The sequence below is a fragment of the Fusarium oxysporum genome, genomic scaffold (assembly GCF_000149955.1).
Source record: "Fusarium oxysporum f. sp. lycopersici 4287 supercont2.30 genomic scaffold, whole genome shotgun sequence".
Classification (NCBI taxonomy): Eukaryota; Fungi; Ascomycota; class Sordariomycetes; order Hypocreales; family Nectriaceae; genus Fusarium; species Fusarium oxysporum.
The window spans coordinates 318,616-341,802 of record NW_017264845.1 but is presented as its reverse complement, the minus strand read 5'-3'; the positions used below and the strand labels follow the sequence as shown (position 1 = coordinate 341,802).

Sequence of the window (23,187 nt, the reverse complement as noted above, 5' to 3'; positions counted from 1 at the left end):
CGGCGTCGATCGTGAACAAGTCTTGTAGAACATCGTAGCAAAAATCTGGGGGGTCAGATTTAGAGAATTCAGTGGCCGCCTTCTCGTTGAGGTCAGAACCTGTCGTCCAGTCGAGGCTCTTGACGGCTTCGGACCAGACGTCGCATTGGAAGAGCTCGATCACAGTACTGTACAGGTACTCAAGCCAGATGCCCCGATTGACTGGCCGTTCTCGAACTGAGTAATGCTGAGCCCACTTATAGGCCTGCCACATGCGTGCATGGACATCACGAACGTCCTGAATAACCCTCCATTGACGACCATAATCGCGTTGTATGATATGGTGGTTCGCAATAATTCGATCGCCAACATCATTTTTGAAGCGTCATTTATCCCAATCAAATTTACCTGGGAGCCACCAGCCTAGCCCATAGTCCCTTGAAGATTTGTACAAACCTAGACCTTCTAGCTCTACTTCGTCACCCTGCTGCTGATCGTTTTGTGGTGTAGTACTGCGGCCCTGTCTCCATCGATCTCTCCACAACAATGGTTCCTTTGCGATGATACCAGACATGCTGAAACGGAGGCTACGGAGCGCCATTGCCATAACAGCAGTCTCTGGTAATGAGTAACTGGGTCCAGTCTGAGACTTGATGTGCTCGAAGAGGAAACAATACCTATTGATATGGCTATGTAGGAAGCGTGCCATGGTTCTTGACTGTATGGCGAAAAAAGGTGGCTCCAGGTCGGGCGTAACCTCTTCATGGACAGCCGAGACGGCTGTCTGCGAGGGGGCCAAGTGAGGGAGTATACGTTGTAGAAGCGCCCAAGAGAGGCGATCCTCAGCTCGAACGCCATATGCGAACGGAACTGGGATCTCGTCTTCACCATTTGGAATCAAGGCAGCTCGAACCCGAAGTTTGCTTAATCGATAAGCGAGCTTGAGAGAAGCTTGATTTGCATGACTTCCACGGGTAGACTTTTCACAATCAGCGAGGTAGGATGGATCCAGAGTCTCTTTTCGAGCTGGGGGTTCTGAAACGGGTACTGTTTGGCGGCATCAAAAGGAATCTTGACAAGGTTATAAAACTGGCTATAGAGGAGACCTTCACGAGCCTCACGGCTATTGTGGGTGAGTGTGATTGTCATGTCGGCCGCGTCGCGCGTGGTGACGAACGGGTACTCAGCTTGACGAAGGGTTGAGACACCACATTGACGTGGCTCAAAAGACTGTGAGTGGTTATGTCCGTCAGGCTTCGCCGTGTTGTACTGACGACTCCATGCTTGTCGCTGCCGCCATAGTCGTCTCAGACAGCAGCGGCGCCAAATAAGGACATTAGACTCAGCAGCAGACCCAATCTGAGGGGTATATTGACGACCAATGTCGATAAATGTACAGTCTGGATCGAGGAATTTCTTGTCAACAGCGGCATTCCATTGATTGTCAAAATCACTGAGGGTCTGAGCGATATCCAAGTGCATGTATGCAAGCTTCAGGTTCTTCGCCCCCATGTATAGTCTTACGCCAGCGAATTGTGGAAATTCTATTATTCGCGATTGAATTTCCTGCCATATCGCCCCAAGGTGTCTGTGTTGAAGTGAGTATGAGAGTGCGTTGCTCCTTGTGCCTTGACCAAGCACATCCATACTCGCATTTGCACCCGTAAGACACTCAGTGGAGATACCCTCCTGTCGAGCGCGTGACGTAGATTGAGCGACTCGGCGGCTTGGGGGAATGTACTGGAGTATGCTTGGATCTTGAACTGCTGCTACAACCGCTGGCAATAGGACCTTATCATACCACAATGTGTATTGCTCCTTGGGAATTGAAGTCCGCTTGTAGGAGTTATCATGTATGTGGCGATGGCACAAAGCAGGGAAGAACACCCAGATGAATGTATCTATCAAACCCTGAACCCGTCCAAAGCAGTAGTTTGGGATATGATGTAACGGACGTCGTTGCTGGCAACTCCCTCGCGGCTGAGGATGGTTGCGATGAAAGTCTTCGGTAGGGATGTCGATGCTGATGTGAACGTCATCCGTGAGGTTGAAGATAACATGTGGTTGCGGGTACCACTGAATACCCAACCTGGCGACAGCCAAGGACGAGGGGAAACTACATATGCTGTCGACGTCGTACGTTTTTCGGATGAAGTTATCTGTAAAAGGCTGTGCAAGGCGATGTTTAGCTTCCAAGCAAAGACTTGGTGGTACGCCACCGCATAGGGATCCTTCAAGAGCGATTTGGCAAGCTGCCCTGTAATCACGTTGACGCGAGCTTGTGTGCTCTTGTGAATTAGAATTATGAGGCAGGTTATTACTGCAAGGATCGTCCGCCGAAGAAGCATGATCGAGAATATCAGAAGTGGGTTCAGTGACATGCGGTAGGGGGTCATGGCTGTGATCATCATTCATCAATCCATCGAGCCGAGCGATAACATCTTCTAGTGAGTCACAAGAATGGTGGCAAGCAGTCTCGATTAACTTCCCGTGATCTGCATCATGTTCTTCTCTTGAACAGCTTGGATGCATCATCCACTCCTGAGCAAGATGTTTCTCGAGCCTCGGGATTGGGTTCTCTGAAGGCGGCGGATTTTGAGGGCGGTGATTGATAAATTCGGGGATGCCATAGTATCTATCCTCAACATCATGGCCATCGGCGACGTCATCAATATGGTGAAGAGAAGCTATAATCAGGGTCAGTTATGCGGGTTGTGGCCAGGACTCGAGATGATGCTTCAAGGGATTTGGGGCGAAACTATTCTTGACAGGCATCTCGCACGGGAGTGAGATGAAGAGACTTACCTGAATGAGGGATAGATTGCGTGCCCAGGGTGAAATGAGTCGTTTGTTCTTCTAGAACTTGGCGAGACTGGGGCGTTGTATTACCCGTATGTGGATCATCATCCTCCACAGATGGTAGATCACACGGTCCTTCGGCTGAATCCACCTCTACGCCGCTTGGTTCGTGATCGATCAAAGTAGACTCGACCGGCAGTGGATCTTCATCTGGTATGGGAATGTGGAATTGCGACTCCAGGTAGAAGCCGGTACTCGGGTCCGTTGACGATGCAGCTGGTGACTGCTGAGACAACGCATGGTGGTAATGCACGAATTCTGTTTGGTGCAGTTCGGCTGGCGAGAGAGGGCTGCACGGCTTGCTGATGTTTTCGTTCGTAGTATCGTTGTGATCGTACGCGCTGCAGAGCACGCTCCCGAGCGACCCGCGCTTCTTCAGATTCTGCCTTCCTGGGTCGACCACGACGTCTAGGGGCTGGTTGAGACATTATCTTGCTTGATCTCTGATGGCAACGGAAATGGGTTCCATAACATTAAAATCTGCAAGACGCGTCTTCTGGCTGGGCTCGTAGTTTACATAATCGCGTTAAAAAAAAAGCAAAAATAATGAACAAGAGCGCGGCATCCTTCCAAGGTTCTGGCGCCCAATAAGGCCCGGCCTTACAAACAACCTCGAGACATTTCTTTTCAGAATTATCGCAAAGAGAGCTACGCACTGTAAGTCTTTGTACGATATTTTGCACTAGCATATGACTCCCTATTTCGTCAAGGCTTGAGGACTCAATGAAGCTACCAGGCCAATTGAATGGTAGCTCTCCCCCTCGTCGCCTTGGATTTTAGGGTAATGGGTTTCAACTGATCAGGAAAGGTCGCGAAATTGTGGCACCAGGTTTTGGCGCTAAACCAGATTGAATTAATCGTGAGCCAAGACTTTCAAAGTGGGTCGTCGCTATACCTATTTGAATTTATCGTGAGCCAAGAAATTCTTTGTCATCAACCAACTTGACTAGGGGGCCCATAGGGACACGCCTAGGCGCCTCTCCACTTCTGCACGCGTAGGCGTGCGGATTATGTCAGCCGCCAATTTGGCACAACTCCACAACTGCATTTCGAGTTTTGAGGCTGGCGGGTTTCAGAATCCCGAGATTCAGAACTGTAATGAATTCCTAATTATCAAGCTGAATACAATTCCTGCTGCTCTTTTCCATCATTCTCAGCTGCCTCCCAGATGTCGCGCATGCCTCTTCTGCTAGAAAATGGATTACTTTCCATCTCTGCCGCTACCTGAGCCTCCACCCGATCATCTTCTGCTTTACTCCAATCCAGGTACGCCATCATCTCTTCCTTACTCCAATCTCTAGATCCGGTGGGTGTCGTACAGAGTTTGCCCATCTGCTTCCAGTCAAGACACCACTGGTAGCTTGCTTTGTCATACCGCAAAGGTAGACCTAACGCCCTCCGATACTGCTGGTTAGTTTTGACGCTACCACGAGGCTGCGCCTTATACCAAGCATCTCGAGCAGCAATATATCTCCGATAGATGGCTTGTGGGTCATCATATCTTAGTGTCGGCGCCACTGATGCTGTTGAAGATGATGCTACTGGCGACTTCCCTCCCTGTGTCGATGGTTTTGCTGATGACACTGCCGATGATGCTGCTGTCTCTATACTAACGACAATGCAGCTAGTATCATCCCTGCCAGACCCAGCATGTCCGGATAATCCTGATGACGGGTCTTCCAGTGGTTCCCCTTCCTGCAAAGATGATACAGATGCAGATACTGCTGCTGCTGGTCGTGCTTCCCCGGATAATGCTGGCGAGAGTGCCACTGGCATTGCTTCTACCTGTGCTGACGATGATGACAAATACAAAATCCCCTCGTACCGTTGAGGGCATGCCTTTGACGTCATCTTGTGTCCTAATTTGTGGCATCTACTGCATGTAGGTCGTGCTTTTGGCTGCGCTGCTGCCTGAACTGCCTCGAATGCACTTGGTTCTCTCTGAGTGCTCGATTGCGATTTACTTGTGGTAGAATCGGCAGCTATTCGATAAGATCGGTGTCGAGGCTCCAATAGCACCTGATGAACACCATGGCGACTCAAATGCCAATGCGGGTGAAGATGCTCCAAGCGAAGGGTTTGGCCTTGCTCTTGTAGAGCCTTGAGAATATGGGCGCAAGGGAGGCCGTGGGATCGAGAGAATGTACCGGTACAACTAGGCAGGTCTTCTTTCATAAGCCGCTTCCGCTGTTCTTCAACTTTGCGTAAAGCCTCGTGAGATATCCAGCCACGTATGGCACTATATAGTGATCCAGAGAGCTCAATTGGTATTCGCATTTGCTGCCTGACTTGGTTGGAGCGCAGCTCAGATAATTGATTAAGAAGCGCATGTTTCATAGCTCTCCACGCCTCGAAGAGATCTAGCGTAGATTTCTTGAGGTGGCTCTTAAGGAGCCCATGGATACCCTCAACCCGTGAGGTGACCACATTACCAAAGTGAGGGTGCTGGTCGACCCAGGCCTTAACAAGCTTTTTCTTGTACGGATCGAGCCAGTTGGACTTGATGTAGCCAACCTCTTCGAGCTATTGAGGCAGATAGCGCTTTTCAAGCTCTTGTACGCGCTGGTCAAATGCCTGTTCATCTGACGACCTCATAATCGAATGCCAGTGATTGAAAAAGTCATTCCAGTCGCTCAGACCTTGCTGATAGGCCTCAGACCCTTGCTTATGGTGTACGAATGTTGGCTGGCAATAGCGGAGGACCGCCTTATTCGCATGCCACAGGCATAGCAAAGAGATCGAAGACGGAAAGCAGCTCTCTACAGCGTTCATACAGGCCTTATCACGGTCAGTCAGAATAACAGATGGAAACCTTGTGTTGCAGAGTTCATACAGCGACCTGAGCCGGTCCAAGGCCCATATGAAGTCCTGCTCAGCCTCGCCATTAAGGAATGCGAAGGCGATACAGAAGGATCGCTGACAGGCATCAACACCAATCATATCAAGCAGCGGCATTCCGTATTTGTTCGTTTTGTATGTGCAGTCCAAGAAAAGTAGATCTGGGTAAGCCTTCAAGTATGCCAATGACTCCGGATGGGCGAACAACACCGCCGTGATTCGGTTATCTGAGTCAAGCTGCATCCGGTTCCAGAACCCTTCCTTGTCTAGCTGGTTAGCAAAAGCATGTATAGTGCTCTGACCCTCACAGAGCTCTCGTTTGCTATCTGCGATGCGGTTGTAGATATCTTGCTGGGTTGCAATGGTATTCGAGTTCTGGCGAATATAAGTCCTGATATCTTTTGGCGCTACACCAGCGTTCGTAAGGCGGCTGATTGTTGACCTATCCACATCCGAGAGCTGCCGATGGACTGGGTGCGCCGATTTGTGCCAACTTGGTTCATGGTTGTGTGAAGAAAATTGTGGATCCGGACGATGCCTTAAAGACCAAGTCGTCTTATCTAGGGATTCCTTCGCGATGATAGAGAACCGGCAGTTGGTTCCTCGCGTAGTAGTCTTGCGCTGGCGGTCCCTTGAGGCGCTTGGTGGCCGACACCATCGATCACATGCGTATGTGATAATCTGCCTGCCGCTGGTTGATCGCGACGATCTCCCAGTTACGAACGCGTATCCTCTTGGTGCTGCCCATTCATTGATAGCTGTGAGTAGAGCCTCTCGCGAGTCGTACGTGCCCTCTGGCGGAAGCACATCATCAGGAAATGCCGTCTGCGCCATAACGGCAACCCCTGAAACCTACGGTTGTGGTTAGCAATGGCAGCAATAGCCGCAGCCCCTGAGAAATGCAGTTGTGGAGTTGTGCCAAATGGGCGCCAATAGGTGCGCACCTGGATGCGCACGTAAGTGTCACGTGTTGCGCACCCGGTGCGTCTGTAAGGGAGTTATGTAAGCCCAACACCCTTGTATGCCAGCCAGCCTATTGTATTTTATTGTATTGCTTCTAATCTCTAGATGACGAACTGCTCTGCTATACAGATTTTTTCTCACGGTGCCATAATTGGGATATAAGTAATGTAGGCGTTAATAATAATCTAAGCAGTAACTATGATACAGTCTTCAGCCAGTTTATCGTTCGAGTACAGAGCTTGTTGGTCGATCATGTCCTGCTCAACCCTCTTCCAAATCTCCTTCATGCCTGTTCGCCTGTTCGCCAGAGGGTTGTCGCCCATCTCCTGGGCGACTTGCCTCTCCACACGTTCATCTTCTACCCTGGTCCAATCCAAGTACGCCATCATCTCCTCCTTAGTCCACTCCCGTCCAGGTATCGTTGATGTGCATCGCTTACCCATCTGCTTATAATCCAAACACCAGCTGTAACTTGTCTTATCGTAGCGTTGAGGGAGGCCCATTGCCTTTCGATATTCCTGGTTAGTCTTTAAGCTACCTCGAGGCAGCTTGTTATACCATGCCATCCGTGCTGCAATATATCGATCATATATAGCACGAGGGTCATCATAGCGTATGTCTGGCCCAGACGCTGGTACCGATGGCGGCATATCTGGTGGTGGAGGTACATCCGCTGATGAGGATGGCAGTGCTATTATATCTGGCGGGGACGGCACCATCTCTTGATCACATAGTGCCGCTGGCGGCGCTACCTGCTGCTGTGGCAAAATTGAGCATAAGGATGGATCGGGAACTGGCTGTTGAGCCGAACTTGGTGTAGTCGATGGCGGCAGCGTATTTGGGGGCGCTGTAGAAGCTGAGGGAGATACAAGATGCGCATATCGCAATGGGCATGCCTTTGAGCTCATCCTGTGGCCCTGTGTATGACATCTTGAACATTTGGGGTTGGCTCTCGTCTGTGATGCTTGTTCGACGATCTCAAATGCACATGGCTCGCGCTGAGTGCTAGTCTTCGGCAATGTTGACGTAGCTGGCACCTGATCGAACTGACGGCGGGGCTCTATGAGCAATTGAGGGTTTCCTTCTCGTTGAAGATGCCAATGCGTATGGAAGTGGTGTAGTTGAAGCGGCTGGGCTTGTTGTAGAAGAGGCTCAATTGTGTGAGCGCAAGGGAGCCCAAGCGTTGCTGAGAAGACTCCTGTGCAGGCAGGGAGTCTGTCCTGTTGGAGCCGCTTTCTCTGCGCCTCAACCTTCCGCAATGCCTCGTGAGATACCCAGCCTCGTATGATGCTGTATAGACTCCCTGAGAGTTCTATGGGTGTTCGGATTTGCTGCTTCGCCTGGTTTGCTCGGAGCTCAGCTACTTGGTTAAGTATCGCCAGCTTGATAGCCCTCCAGGCCTCAAAGAGATCTAGCTGGGAAGTATCAAGGTACACCTTGATGAGCTGATGAATACCCTCGCCTCGAGATGTAACCACATTCTCAAAGTGAAGATACCGATCAACCCAAGCTTTCACGAGCTTTGTTTTGTAGAGGTCAAGCCATGTTTCGATGATGTAGGCGACCTCCCGGGCGTGAGCTGAAGCATAGCGCTCTTTGAGCTGCTGAAGCCTGTCTTCAAATGTCTCCTCATTTGCCGATGCCACGAGCTCATGCCATCTTCCGTAGAAGTCCTTCCACTCTTGGTGGCCTTGAGGCTTTTGAGCCGCATCGTTATGACGCATAAAGCTTGGCTGGCAGTAACGCAGGACTGCCTTGTTGGCATGCCAAAGGCATAGAAGCGATACTGCAGCCGGGAAACAATGAGATACCGCATTCATGCAGGCCAGACAGCGGTCTGTAAGGATCACAGATGGCAGCCTTGCGCTACAGGCTTCGTACATTGAACGTAGCCGATCTAACGCCCAGATGTAGTCCTTCTCCTCCTCGCCGCTGAGGAAGGCGAAGGCGATGCAGAATGATCGTTGACAGGCATCAACACCGACGATATCGAGAAGAGGCATCCTATACTTGTTTGTCTTATATGTGCAGTCCAATATAAGTATATCCGGGTATGACTTAAGGTATGTTAGCGACTCTGGGTGGGCAAACAACACAGCTGTAACCCGACCATCCTCGTCGAAGCGTATTCGACTCCAGAAACCCTCAGCCTCAAGCTCATTAGCAAGAGCTTGGATTGTGCTCTGGCCCTTCTTCTGGTCTCGTTTGCCTTGTGCAATGCAGTTGTAGATGTCTTGCTGGGTGGCATGAGACTCTGTGTTCTGACGTAGGTAGGACCTGATCTCTTTCGGTGCTACACCAGCGTTTGCAAGGTTGTTAATAGTTGACCTATCTGCATTGGATAGTTGACGATGGACTGGATGTGCAGACATGCTTGTGCTTGGCTCGTGGTTGTGATGGGCAAACTCGCTGCCAGGACGGTGTGTAAGGCGCCACGTTGTCTTATCCAAGGCCTCCTTCGCAAGGACTGAGAATTGACACCCTGTACGCCGTGTTGTAGTTGACCGTTGCCGTACGCCCGAGGCCTTTGGAGGTGCTCCTCCACGGTCACAGCTGAAGAAAACAATTCGTCTGCCGCTCTCTGTTTTCTTCGACTTCCCAGTGACAAACGCATAGCCCCTGGGAGCTGCCCATGCATTGATCGCGGCGTGTAGGGCTTCCCGAGAGCCATACTCGCGTTCAGGAGGCAGGCAGTCATCAGAAAATTGACGAGTAGCTGTAACTGGATTCATTCTAGGAGAGATGATTTGAGTAGATCGTTGCGCGGCGAAGTGAGGCTCTTTATCAACGGGAAAGGGGTAGCTACAAGGGTGTTGGGCTTACATAACTCCCTTACAGACGCACCGGGTGCGCAACACGTGACACTTACGTGCGCATCCAGGTGCGCACCTATTGACGCCCGTGCCAAATTGGGGGCTGACATAATCCGCACGCCTACGCGTGCAGAAGTGGAGAGGCGCCTAGGCGTGTCCCTATGGGCCCCCACTTGACTAGAATCAATCGACTAAATATTCTGAATCATCATAACTTGTTCCACAGACTTGAGAAAAATCGGGGTCTAGTTTCATCAAAATAAGCTTGCCTCGCTCTACCATATGTTTGGCTTTTGGCCCATTTTGAGAAGTTTTTGTTCTCTGAACTCACGCATGAACCCTAACCTCCATATCCCCATATGAACTTGCCCCCCATAGTTCAATAGCGTGGTTTTTTTTTCTATGGCATTTTCTACGACCTAGCATGCAAAGTCGTAGCTGAATGGTTGATAGGCGTCTTCTTCTAGCCCTAACTCCTGAATGAAGCTGCTGAGCTCAGACTGCTTGACTAAGGCACGCTCAATCATCATGTAAGTCGAGTTCCATCTCGTAGCGTTGTTCTGTATGACTTCGAGCTCGGCGGTTGATTCTTCTGCAAGCTTATATGAATCTACCCCCTCCTGCTCCCTTGCATGTGCTTTGAAAGCTTCGGTGCGTTGCGGAGAGGCTCGGATGAACTTGACGATATTGTGAAGCTTCCCAACTGGACCCCTGGCTCGCCAGTGTTCGAGATCTTCTTCAACCCGCTCTAACATGTCATAGGCCTCAGACTGAAGTGCGAAAGAAGCTGCATCATCGCCGTAGAGGAAGGCTTGGGCAACGAGGTTTAGAATATGACCGAAACATCGCATCCTCCGTGCCTCCGTGTCCGCTCGAGTTATCGAGGCATCGAGAGTTGTGTAGAGGTTTCGCAAGCAAACATCATTACTGGCCGCATTATCGCAGATCGAAACCTCTAGCTTACAATCGATACCCTAATCACGGACGACGTTTCTTATGGTGTAAGCGATGTTCTTACCGGCATGAGATCCGATCTGCCTCTTGAAAGCCAGCAGCCGGCTTTGATATGAGTGTCTCCGATCGATAAAGTGACCAAAGATGGAAATAAAAGCTAACCTGTTCGGAGAGGTCCAGAGGTCGAAGCTAAGATGTATCTGGGTAACAGCATTTTCGAGTTCCTCCTTGACAGCCGCTTTCTTTGAAACAAGTATGTCCTCTAGGTCTTTTTTGGTTGCAGTTCGACCCCAGGGCACCTGAGCATAAAGATCAGAGTCCAGCTGACGGAACAGCTCCTGCAGATAGGTACTCTCAAAGGTAGTAAAGGGGAGGTTAGAATCAATGATATAACCAACAGAGAGCTCTCTAATCCGTGCCATCTTCGCTCGAGGAAGAAGGAGGGAAGAAGAAGCCGACCGTTTCTTGGATCCATTTCTCTGGAGGTCGAGAACTGAAGGGTCACCAGATGAATCCGCTCCAAAGGTCTCGGTGATCCTGTGAGCTCTAAAAGCCGTTAGTAATAACCTGGAAATGGCAAGTACCACGAACTTGAAAAGATGAGCTGATGCCGATGATGTCGACTGGGCATTGAAAAATCGAGGCGCACCCTTATCATCGCAGAGCCGGCAACACCAGATATCTCCACTGGATGTATTGTCTTTCCTCAACTCTGCAAGGAACCAGCCATGGTTTCCGATCCAGCTTCGCCTGCCCCTACTTTTCCTCTTATCTAAGAGGCTTGCAATAACAAAACGTCGTTGGCCCCAAATGATCTTGTAAAGGTCATCAACGGACGAATCGGCAGTCGAGGCCAAAGTTAAAGCGGCATCATACTGCTTAGCGATGGCCTTAGACCGGGATCCGAGACGAGGAAATGCGGGTGGTGGCGGCGATGACGACGGGCTACCAGCAAGGCTGCCTTTTATAGCGGTCTCCGACATTGTATGTTGCAATCAGCAGGGGCTTCAACAGATTGAAACCCATCAGCCGAGATATGCTTCCAAACATTGAAGGATGTGTCGGCTTCTCTGGCTAGGGCTGTGTCGTACTGGGGCAAGAGGTAGGAAAAAGGGGCAACTTAACCAATTAATCTGCCTGTAGATTGCTCTCCAACCGAGCCCTGAGCGGTCTGGGGTTCGAAGCCAGCCAATCGGCTTGACTCCGCCCTGTAGCATCACTGCTTGTTAGGGAAGTGCCCCACTCTGAGGACCGGAAAATATGGATGATCCGACAGTTCTAGGGTAGTCATCTTCCTTTATAAGGATATCAGATATATCAGATGCACAGATGCTTGTGTCTGAATTGATTGATCTGTTAGGATACCGTATTTGAACTGAATTGATTGAATTGATTGATATATCTGATTGTTAATCTGATCTGACGGCAGCCCTGTTGTGCAGGGACTCAGCTGTCTGCACCACGGCGGTCTTCTCTATCAGATTACCGTATGGCCCTTGTCAGTCCACTGACCCTAAAGCATGGGGCGGAATTATTGGTTTGGTGAGTTTACCAACTTTGTCAGTGCTTTGTCTCTATGGTGAGCTGAGAGCCCCTGGGGACAGAAAACACGAGACTCGCTGCAGTGAAGGAAGACATAACCAAGTCAGTGAGGGGTAGCTGAAAGTGTGTCGCTTACCCCGCACACTCAATATCAAGTCGTACTAGGGCAGACCGGCCCGCTCCGCGCTGATCGCTTAGAACCAACTCGCGTTATCTATTCACATGTTACTGCATTGCAGCTGTTGGTAGTAACCGAGCTTCCTGTTTTGCCTCACACAATACGAAGACCCATGAGTTGCTTGTCTACCGCAGCAGCCAAGGCGGATAAAAACCGGCAAGATGCGGTATTTTCTCAACCAAGGTTGCCGGAAATGCATTCACTGATTGCTGCTTGATACTGTTGTTTATATTGCGCAGTAGTGCTGGGTGAAAGTATATTTTTTATGAAACTTGGTTATTCATTATTGAGCTGAGAGTTATTCTCGGGTTTATATCTCTAGATAATTGTATCTAGGACTTTCAGAATAACAGTCTGAATCCTGAAGATAAGGGGGATTCCCGGATTTTTCCAACATTACTCAAACCTGCAGCAACACCAAAACAGTCATGCACGTTGCCGTCCGGACTGCGCGTAGTGTTTACACTTGTCTCCTGGCCTGACGATGTTATTAGCTTATGTATGGATGAGAGAAAGGTGATTAGAACTCCAGAAAGAAGTGCGGTGAGAAAAGGAACGACAACACGGGAGAAAACGAAAGTAGGCGAATGAAGAAAAGCATTGACGTGACGATTCCAGTCATGCGATGCGATATCACGTCACTCTCTACCATCCACTCGTCAAGGTATGCGCCGATGCTAGAAGCTGCATCGCATTTCAGCTGCACCTCGATGTTGAAACCCTGTCTCGCTCGGCATATTGGGTTAATATTAACACACAGAACCTCTTTGTGGACAGCTGAAGTGGGGTTTCCGTGTGATAAGACCCCAGAAAGAGAAAGATCGGCAGACGCACCAGCTCGGTACAGACCGCCATTAGGACAGCTCGGCTAGAGGGAGAGTTCAGTTGCTCAAAAGTTCCATGCAATATTAATTACATTGGTCTTGTTTTGGAGTAGTAAAGTTCCTCCAAAGAAGTAAGAGGCTAGCTGGCTACCTTATTCCGGAGCAACCAAACTGCTCGTGCATGCATCATACAGCTGGAAGAGTATTATCATGTCCTTATGATATGAGTAGTTATACACGCAGGGATGAGCCAAATAGAAATATCAGTCCTAATAAGGCAAAATCAGGCAGTTCAAGATTATCAATGAGTTGTAGATGAGTGGGTGACGGCGCAATCAGAGGTTCAATAGCTCCATTCACTGTGAATACTGGTGCTTTCACAATTCGACCCATCAGGTAAATACGAATACATGCGTATGTATCATCATGACAACGTACGGAAGGAGACACCCAACGCACGGCCTCTGGTAATAGACCAGGGGGTTACAAGAAGTGGATGAAGGGTCAGTGCATCAGGAACAATAAGTTGAGGCATTATGAAGTTTCCTCAATTCATAAAGCTGTACATAATTGTATACATACCGGTAATGTATCTGCTCCTACCCCACCAACCACCAACAGTTCATCTCAGTCTCTCGATGTTCAAGACTTGACTTTCGAAATAAACTCCTCCCCGACAACCATTAGATAGCTCTCACTTACAAGGGAGGACAATACTGGATATTATAGCACCCAGTTGTTGGAGCCAAGCTACACTTCCCATTGGAGAAAACCGTGCCAGCGGGGCATACCGGCAGGTTAGGAGATATACACTTATCGCCCGAGACAACAAGCGGGAGGCGACAAGTGGGTCCATCATTAGAAGCACATTTGTTGTCCTTCAGCGTGGTTCCATGTGGGCATGAAGGAGCGGTGATGGTGACACAACCTTCTGGTCGCAGCTCGCTTCCAGGAGGACATGTCGGGCCATTGATCGAAACGCAGGTGCCGTTGACGAGCTGTGTGCCAGGTAGACAGGCGGGTGGCTGTCCAGAGATGCACTTATCCCCCTGTAAGGTCGTATCGGCTGGGCATTCGGGCAGCTTCCCCGCAACGCAACCCTGAGAAGAGAAGACAAAGCCTTCCGGACAATTAGGTCCCAGTTGAGTGGCACAGCCATTGCCTTGGATATGAGTCCCTGGAGGGCATACAGGCTGTTGGCTGTGAAGGCAGATTTTACCATCAAAGACATCGCCTTCTAGGCACACTGGCGAGCTGTGTGAGATGCAAGCTGTTCCATTAAATGCAAATCCTGGTTGGCAGCCTGGACTACTTTGGGAGATACAGTTTGTACCATCAAAGACGGCCTGGCCTGGACAAGCTGGTCCTGAGGCAGAAATGCATTTACCATCCTTGAATGCCCCAACGGCACATGTTGGAGTACTAGTCGTAATGCAAACATCACCCTTGCACACCGAGCCTGGAGCACACACGGGGTTACTCGTCTGTATGCAAGAGTCCCCACGGAGAATCATGTTGACGGGACAGGTCGGCGGTATCGTGGAAATGCAGGAATCATCTGAGAAAATAGAGCCTTGGGGGCATGTGGGAGGCTCAGGCACAACGCAGACAGTGCCATTGAATGTACCCTGCGCACATGCTGGTTTCTCTTTGAGGGCACAGACCCCCTTTGATAGCACGGCATCTGACGGACAACCCGGCGGTTTGTTAGATGCGCATGCGTGGCCGTTATACGTAAAACCCGGTCGACACCTCTCATCTTGAGACTCCATCACACAAACACCATCTACCAGCTTGGAGCCTCGGACACATTGAGGAGACTCAGGAGCTTGGCAAGCCCAGCCATTGTAATGACCGACTTTGCATTCAGGTGGTGTCGCAGAGATACAGACACGTCCACTGAATGTTGTTCCAGACGGACACGAAGGATTCTGTCCATAAATACAGCTCTTGCCGTTGAACTCAAAGCCCTCATTGCAAGAGGGAGGTTGCTTGGATATGCAGAGGCCGTCTTCAAGCGTCATATGAGAGGGACATGACGGTGGCTGGGAATAGGTGCAAGATCCTCCATCTAATCTTTCACCACTGGGGCATGTCGGTGGTATATTAGATATACAGACGTTTGCAACATCAATAAACCCTTCTGGACAGACCTGCTTCTCGGTAGAGATACAAGAGATACCGTTGAATTTGAAGTTTGTGTCGCAGGAGGGAAGCTGTATAGAAATACAATTGCTGCCATCAAAGCGCGCCCCATCCTGACAAATCGGGTCTACAGTTGAGATACACTTCTCGTCCTGTAGAACTGTACCCTCAGGGCACTCGGGCTCTTTATCAGAAATACAAGCACCAGCTTTGAGTTTGGTGTTGGGAGGGCAGACAGTAGTAGTTATCTTGAAAGTACAGGCAGTGCCGTTGAAGATGGTTCCCAATGGACAACATTTAATCTGTCCTTTGGAGTCCTGAGAAGGAATAATATCATCAATGGTCATTTGGCCATTGGCATTATTGGCTGCTTTCTGTAGGGGAATGGGTTCCACCTCTAGTGAAAGCGGTTGTTGGTTTGGGCTCTCTTGACCATGAGCTGAAACAGCAAACAAGGCAAGAAAAACGGCCCAGTTGTAGTATTTTGCCATAGCTACGTGGAAAGTAACACTGCAATAAAAATAAAAAGACGGGGGACAACGAAGATATGTGATGATCAGGATGTACAGCTATTGGAATAAGAGTTGAAGAGCTGTATTTAATCTCAGAGCGAATGTGTAGTACATCCTGTACCAATGCTGAGTATCGGTTATGGACCGTATCACCAGCAGCAACAGGGATTAATGGGCCTCAGCTGCAATTGCAGCCTATAGCTGAGAAGAGAATGGAAGTCATGAGATGATAGATGCCGAAAGAGTCAGTACGGTGCAGTCCAGCCAGCCACCGTGTCCATGCAGTGCGCCCAGATGAGAATGACTTTTTGAAAGCCAGGAGCTGATGCTCCGTGCTACAGTGTCATTTTACAGATGGTTCACCGAGATTTTCTGCACCTTGTGAGGATTCGGTGTGTTACAGGCGATACGCACAGCGACGTATGACCGTCTCATACGGCCCGATTGGCAATACATGCATAATATTGATGTGATTGATCATATCGGTCTACATATTAGCCGTGCAAAGCACCGTTTTGGACATGGTCTTCAAGGACATCCAGCTGAATACCCATGGCCACCTGATTGCATCGTCAAATGTTTACACCGGCATGTCCGATACAACGCTAGGGGTCAGAAAACATGTTTTCACTAAGACCTCGGAATTACTGCTGGTGATCAGATATGTAAGCAGTGACATGAAATATATATTCTACCCTCCATTCAAGAGAGCAAAAGATTTGATACATCTTTTATCTGCAAGAACTTCATCAACCACCATCTCCATCTGAGAAAATGTCTCGCTCCCTATTGATTGTTTATCTAGCCTGCCTGGCTTTCCTCCCCACTCTCATCAGTGCCCAATCATGCAGCACCACAGGCACATATGCTGGCTGCTGCCCATCCTCAGACAAGAAAATCGTTACTTTTCAAGGCAAAGACTACCGAGTCTACTGCGATGTGGTTATTGCTCCAGGTTCAGTGGAGTTTACCAGTACCCCTGCCGAATGTGCAAACCGTTGCGGTAGCATGGAAGAATGTGTTGACTCATTCTGGGAACCGCCGCGCCAATCGGAGCGATCCGGTCGCTGTGAGATGAATCTGCTTGAAAGCGAAGCTCAAAGCCTAGCGATCGTTCCTATGGCTTCTGCGGGACCGACGCAGTGCGATCAAGATCTTCAAAAGTGTCGAACAGATCTCGCAACATGTCAGCGCAGTCTCTCAACGCAGCAAGCAAACTGTGCTTCGCAAGTCTCGACGCAGCAAGCAAACTGTGCTTCGCAAGTCTCGACGCAGCAAGCAAACTGTGCTGCGCAAATCTCGGCACAACAGACCAGCTGCACAGGCAGAATCTCATCAGCTATAGCATCATATGCATCAGCACTGGCCCAGTGCCAGCGCGCGGTCGCGTCTGCGGGTCAGAGGTGCGGCATCAGGGGAGGGAGCCAAGACCAATACCAGATACTTCGCGTCGACAGCACAAGTTGCAAGCAGAATTGTTTAGCTGATAGCAGATGCTTGGCATATAGCTTCGGGGTGACCGATTTTTATAGAAATGTCTGTTACCTGCATGGAAAGGCAGTGAAGGATTTACCGTTTATACCCTGGCCTACTTTTTTAATATTTGACAGAAATTGCCCTTAGAGCTATTATAATTATTACTAAGGGAGAACTAAGAGGATTTAACAGAATTAAAAGGAAAATTTAAAATATTTTAAGTAGTTTTAGCTTAATATATATAATTAATTAGTTAATGAATGCTCTGTAACTCTATCCCATCGAGTGCTAACTGACGCCAGGTACATGGAGATAAAGTTACAGCCAATTGGCGCCTCTGCCCAGAAAATTTTGACCCAACCAGAAACCGCACCTTATGCGTAAGATGGAGATAAAAGCGGGGTGGTTGTACCTGGCGCCAGTTAGCACTCGATGGGATAGTCCAATGGCAAGACGAAATGTGGAAGGCCGTAAGCAGACGAGGGCATTTTTGCCCTCAAAGAGGATAAGATCTTCAGGATGCAGAAGCTGAACCTGCAGAGAAAAGGGTTTATTGATTCGTCAGCAGCTTCGGAGACGCCAAATCACTTTTAGCTGACCACACTAACCCCAATCCCGCTATTTCACTCTGACATGCTTCCTGGAGAGGCCAAAGTGGAAATTCTTCAATGTAACATCAGGTCATTCCGGCATTGCCGTTGCAAGCTGAACATACAGATAACTGGTCGATACGACGGCTCGTCCAATTACATAGTGCGGACATCCCGGCTTAACGACAGCCACATCTGTTGATCATCACAAGTGAATGGTCATATTGCAATGACGAAGAGGATATCTTCAGCGAGAGAGAAATTCTGGCAGACAATTGGTTTGGGAGAACAGATTAAACGTCCCTTGTTGCTCTGCTCTTGTTCATTAGATATCTTTTATAAATATCAGCATGTTCCTCGTCTATTTCTTTCGTTCTCAGACCAAACCCAAGTCATACATTGAGGATTTACTTAAACGCTCATCACCACTCTATGCTTTTAACACAACTCTGATCGCAGCCACTCTATTGCAAGATGCCCCATCATCGAAAGGCCAAGCACTCAGGATGCCACTCTCAGTACGACTGACGATTTCCTTACGGTGGATTTGATGCTTACTTGCAAAAGGACTATCCTTACCCCGCCTGAGCCATATGTAGAGGCTGTCACTTTCCAGTGCACTCTTCCCACTGAGGAACCTGCAATCAAGCGCATCACAAGGCCACTCCCATTTGCCGATAACATCAGCGAGAACTTAGCTTGGGCGTCTGCTTTCATTGACCGCGCTGCCCACCTCAACGAGGCAAGTTTCTCTACAGCTTTCCCAACTACCATTCTCAAGATTAACCAATATCCTTCGAGTAGAACTATGAGCTTCTCAGGCAGCGACTTCATGCCGCCATAGATACCATTGGCAACGATGCTATCGAAATGACGCTTCTCCGCCAGCAACTTCATTCTCAGATTCACAGCATTGAACAGCTTGAGTCCAAGGTGGCTGGCCAAGAGAAGGCCAAGAAGGAACTTGGGCAACTCCTGGCCAAAAACCGAGAGATGGCTCTCAAGGCAGAGAAAGAGCTTGCCAACAAGCTTCGAAAGACTGAAAAGGCTCTTCGTCAGTCTAAGACAACCGAAAGTCGTCTCAAGAGCAAGCTTGACAAGACTATTCTTGAGGCTTATGAGAGGGAGCAGCGTGAGGCTGAGCATGGCAGAGAGGACCATGAATCCATCGACTCAGCTCATGATGCACTGGAGAGGGCACTTCAGGAGAAGGCTGCTATTCAGGCTGAGCTAGACGATGCCACTCAGCAGCTCACATCCACCCGACATGAGCTCAGCGTCGCACAGAAAGCTATGGAGACCTGCAAGAACAACTGCCAAGCTAAGGAAGCACAGATCGCTGCCCTGACTGAGCAACTCGCAGCTGCCAACAGGACTAACGCCGAGTTGTCTACCACTCTTGATAGCACCAAGGCAGACCTGGCCTCCAAGGAGCGAGATGCAGCACGTCTCACTGAGTCTCTTGACCAGGCAAACAGTAATCTTGAAGCTGCCAACCAGGCCATCGCTCAAAAGGATAGTGCCATTGCTACCCTTGAGGTTGGTCTGGCTGGTGCTCAAGCTGAACGAGACCAGAAGATTCAGTTGCTCCAGGAGCTTCAGGAGTCTACTGAAGCTACCCAGAAGGCTCTCCAGGATAAGATTGATCAGCTGAGTGCTCACGATCTCGAGGACCACCAGCGCCTTGAGGCGGCGAACGAGGCTAAGCGTATCTGTGATGAGTCTGTTCGAGACCTGCAAAGTAAGGTTGATGCTGCCACTGCTCATGATGCTGAAGTGCAGGCACGCCTTCAGGCTGAGGAAGAGGCCAAGCGAGTTGCTGAAGCTGAACTTGAACGAGTCAAGCTTCAACTTGAAGAGGCTAATAAGCCCAAGCTGCCAAACAAAGTGGTGAGTCCTCCTGCATATGAACTCGATACAAGTCGTCGCTGACAATGTTGCAGGCTCTCAGAAACCCCATCCCTATTGTGGGTAGTCTCGGAGGTGCTGCGGACAACTATGACGACATTGTATACCCAATTGTCAGCTCATTCCCTGTTACCATTTTTGGCTACTCCTCCACCAATGTCTACGTATCTATCAACGGTCTCCTGAGCCTTGACAAAGGCAACACAATTTATTCCTACCAGCCTCTGCCCTACCGAAGCAGCGACATGCCTCCTTATACGCTTTTCCCCTTCTGGTGTGACCTGTACATCTACAAGGACACCCCTCAAGGCATTTACTACGAGATTACCGGCGAGGCTCCATCACGCTCGCTTTGTATTGAGTGGTATGTTTCACGCTACCGAGACAGAGACCAGTACTATCACTTCATGGTGATTCTCGAAGAAGCACGACCCAACTATGTTACGTACAAGTATTTTGAAGCTCTTGACAAGGGTACTAAGTGTACCATTGGTGCTCAAGGCCCCAACAGTGAGTAAATTTGGTTGTGCAAGAATTGGGATGCAGTACTAATGACTTTGAATAGGTGTTCAGCAATGGTCTTACAACGAAGCCAAGGCTCTGCCTGGAGTTCAAGTTACCATTGATACCAACTCTGGATCGGTCACTCAGAGCACTTTCCCAATCACTAACTGATTCATGGATGTGTCAAAAATATCTTGTTCACTCTAACATCAGTGTTCTCTGGCTGTATTTATATGTAGGGCTAATTGAAAATGTACTCTCGTTCATTCTTCTGGTAGTACCGTAGTAGTGAGCAGGGCTTGCCGCTGTAATTATAAATGTAACCTTGTAACTATCGTATCGCATTCTGGCTGTTTATGATTAAGATGTGTTATTTGCGGATAAGCTCCGCAGCGAAAATCAGTCTTCTCAACGGTAGTTAGCCATTGACATATGATTGTCGAAATGGATACTTGGTAGAGCTGAGAGTTCAGGGTTATTGCGTTCTTTGTCAGACACAGACTACGTCTGGTAAATGATGTAACACTTGCATCGAAGTAAAGTCCATGACCTTGACGATTCGACCTTGGCGGTGTCGCTGCCACTTGTGGAGCATCTCGTTCACCAGCGATCTATGGTCACCGTTAGGACGGATCAGGCAAATATCGCGGATCCGTCCGAGGACGTAAGAAAGTGTTTCAGCGTCTTCGAATGCCATGGCAGCTCCTTGGCCGCCAGTCGGTGGGATAGCATGCGCTGCATCACCAATAACTATTACTCGACCAGCGTAGACTTCAAGTCGTTGAGTGTCGTGACTGAAAAGAACCTGCCCAGATTAGTTAGTCAATGATCGAGCTAACAGACTTGAGTGGGATACTTACGGCCAGCTCGTTAAGGTATTCTGTGGAGTTTTGTTACAAAGCTCTTGGACTAGATTAGGCCATTGTGAATTGTGACATGTAAAGCGCCCTGTCATCATTCGGTGAAGCTCAGACTTGTTCTGTTACAGTTGTGACCATTCCTCCCGACTGCGATCTTTCGCTTCGAGAGTGGCAAAGTACTCTACTTCTTTGCCATCAAAGCTGGACGGCATAATAGCGAACGAGCCGTTGGAACCGAACATCATGCAAGGGAGAGGAGGGTGTGAAGGTCCTTACATCGACGAAAGCTCTGTCTCCATTACCGAGCCCATGATTCCAATCAGGCCACTGAATTCTGGCTCAACCACTTCAATGTGATTTCTCACCTTGGAGTGGATAACATCACATCCAACCACAAACTCGGAAGTAACTGTGTCTCCGTCTTCGAACGAGACAGTTACATTCTTATCGGTTTCCTCATCTACACTCCAATACCCGACATGTCGGGACTTCCATCACCCCAAATCGTAATGCAAATTTCCTTTCGGCATAGAGTAAGGTTACTCGTGACAAAATTGGTTTCGGTTCTTAGATGTTCAATGTATTCATTGAAGTCGCCTAATGACAGCAACCTTGTGCAGTTCAGCGCTCCGAACAATTCAATTCAATTCAATTCGAGGGTCAGATTGAATTGAATTGAGGTGTCATACATTTGAATTGAATTGAATTGAGTTGAATTGAGTTGTATAAGCCTTATTGAATTCTATTCAATTTAAATCGTAGGTAAGCCAAACAATGTCCCGATAGTGGCACCGTCGACCTGCAGTCAAAGCTCTGCCTCAAGAGTCAAGACCCACGCTTCCCCAACCAGTACTTTAAACAAATGAGATCCTCGATTGTTTGATCTTTCATACTCTGTCTCTGCGTTGATATTATTAGTTTCGACTGGCTGAATAGCCTTTCGCATTCGCATGAAGTAGCCGGTACTGACAGTATATCGAATGCCATTATTGCTGGCTTAGGTAATGAATCCTGGTGCAAGCGCCACCATTCTAGAGGGTCATCCACCGGCAGCAATGGCAGAGATAAGTACTCTGTTAGTTCGTCCTTTGGTGCGATGTCCTCTGGTTTATCGTGAAGTCTTCATCAGCGAGATAGCTTGAGCGACTATGACTAGCTTGTTGGATCAGTAGCTCCTGAGTGCGCATAAGGCTCCAAGGAGGTCACGACGAGGGGTTGCAACCAATTAAAATGCGTCAAATTAAAGGTACATGATTCCTCGCCTATATTAGGTGGTGATAGAAGTCCCAACAATTCCGGTTGTTACAAATTGCTACATCACAGATTCGGCAGCCGTACCAAGTCTGCTTACGCAGCTTCCTCTTCCTCTTCTTCTTCTCATTGCCGCTAACCTCCGTAAGTGGGCTCCATTCCGGAGCTTTTGCCCTCATCTCCCCCTGCCGACACCCCTTACAAGCTAGGCAGCTTGATTTGACATTGCGGTTAACGTGACTGATCTCACGATTGATGTGTTCCCTCTGTAATTCGGGCTCTCGTAGATCACGCTCGTCTCCTGCTCGGTAACGCTGCCTTGCCTGACTGTCATGACCGTAGGCGTTGAATAATTCGTTGTAAATACACTCTCGCCACTCCCTTTGATTCGTATATCTCTTCCAATTTGGCTGCGGTCCGTGAAGTTGAGTAATATAGCTGTTAACGAGGGCCACGTCGAGGAGGAAAGTCCATGCAAGTGCCTGCCACGCTCCACGGCGTAGGGGATGATCGTACTTATAATATGACCTCAATTGGTCACCACGGTCAACGTGATTCATTTGGTCGTTATACTTAGCAGCCACTATCGGCATGTTAATCATCTTGATAGCTTCGTCACCGAAAAAGCGGCGTATTGGCTTGGCCTCTGACTTTTTTGACGACGGCTTCTTCCTCTGCCGTAGGACACGCTCATCGTCAGCACCGGTGAACACAGTGGTCAAAAATAACACAAGCTTGTTGTCTTTCCAAGCGATTTGATTGACCTAGGGATACAGCACGAAGACAAATTAGTATGGATTTCTCACTGAAAAGTGTCTAAAGTCAGTACCTGGTTATCAGGGGTCGGTATCGTCTTGACCGTATTATATTCGTACATTTTCTTGACCTTGCCGTCATCTTTCCTATCCTGTACTAATTCCTGATGGATGCCGCTGTTCGTACGAGCCGTGCCTGTGGCCCCGAGGCCGCGGTTGCGGAGGTTGCGGAAGAG

At 49.0% G+C, this 23,187-nt stretch overlaps 7 protein-coding genes across 7 annotated transcripts; 3 read left to right on the top strand and 4 right to left on the bottom strand.

Annotated features, from left to right (window-relative positions):
* Positions 1-364: 364 nt before the first annotated feature.
* On the bottom strand, positions 365-688 carry FOXG_22194 (uncharacterized protein; the record flags this gene model as incomplete). Its single annotated transcript, XM_018402592.1, has 1 exon — positions 365-688. The coding sequence occupies one exon, from the start codon at positions 686-688 to the stop codon at positions 365-367; it is 324 nt and encodes a 107-aa protein (XP_018256382.1).
* Positions 689-903: 215 nt separating this feature from the next.
* Positions 904-3,266, bottom strand: FOXG_16024 (uncharacterized protein; the record flags this gene model as incomplete). Its single annotated transcript, XM_018396105.1, has 3 exons — positions 904-2,666; positions 2,785-3,054; positions 3,092-3,266. The coding sequence occupies 3 exons, from the start codon at positions 3,264-3,266 to the stop codon at positions 904-906; spliced, it is 2,208 nt and encodes a 735-aa protein (XP_018256381.1).
* A 10,192-nt stretch (positions 3,267-13,458) lies between these two features.
* On the bottom strand, positions 13,459-15,656 carry FOXG_16021 (uncharacterized protein). The gene has a single exon (XM_018396104.1). The coding sequence runs from the start codon at positions 15,584-15,586 to the stop codon at positions 13,649-13,651; it is 1,938 nt and encodes a 645-aa protein (XP_018256380.1). The 5' UTR covers positions 15,587-15,656; the 3' UTR covers positions 13,459-13,648.
* Positions 15,657-16,381: 725 nt separating this feature from the next.
* Positions 16,382-16,952, top strand: FOXG_22193 (uncharacterized protein; the record flags this gene model as incomplete). Its single annotated transcript, XM_018402591.1, has 2 exons — positions 16,382-16,749; positions 16,799-16,952. The coding sequence occupies 2 exons, from the start codon at positions 16,382-16,384 to the stop codon at positions 16,950-16,952; spliced, it is 522 nt and encodes a 173-aa protein (XP_018256379.1).
* Positions 16,953-18,147: 1,195 nt separating this feature from the next.
* FOXG_22192 (uncharacterized protein) lies at positions 18,148-18,517 on the top strand (the record flags this gene model as incomplete). Its single annotated transcript, XM_018402590.1, has 2 exons — positions 18,148-18,191; positions 18,241-18,517. 2 exons carry the CDS (start codon positions 18,148-18,150, stop codon positions 18,515-18,517), a joined length of 321 nt encoding a protein of 106 aa, XP_018256378.1.
* Positions 18,518-18,543: 26 nt separating this feature from the next.
* FOXG_16020 (uncharacterized protein) lies at positions 18,544-20,256 on the top strand (the record flags this gene model as incomplete). Its single annotated transcript, XM_018396103.1, has 3 exons — positions 18,544-19,563; positions 19,617-20,091; positions 20,147-20,256. 3 exons carry the CDS (start codon positions 18,544-18,546, stop codon positions 20,254-20,256), a joined length of 1,605 nt encoding a protein of 534 aa, XP_018256377.1.
* A 319-nt stretch (positions 20,257-20,575) lies between these two features.
* Positions 20,576-21,187, bottom strand: FOXG_22191 (uncharacterized protein; the record flags this gene model as incomplete). The annotated part of the gene is made up of 3 exons (XM_018402589.1): positions 20,576-20,890; positions 20,946-20,965; positions 21,094-21,187. 3 exons carry the CDS (start codon positions 21,185-21,187, stop codon positions 20,576-20,578), a joined length of 429 nt encoding a protein of 142 aa, XP_018256376.1.
* Between the last annotated feature and the right edge of the window lie 2,000 nt (positions 21,188-23,187).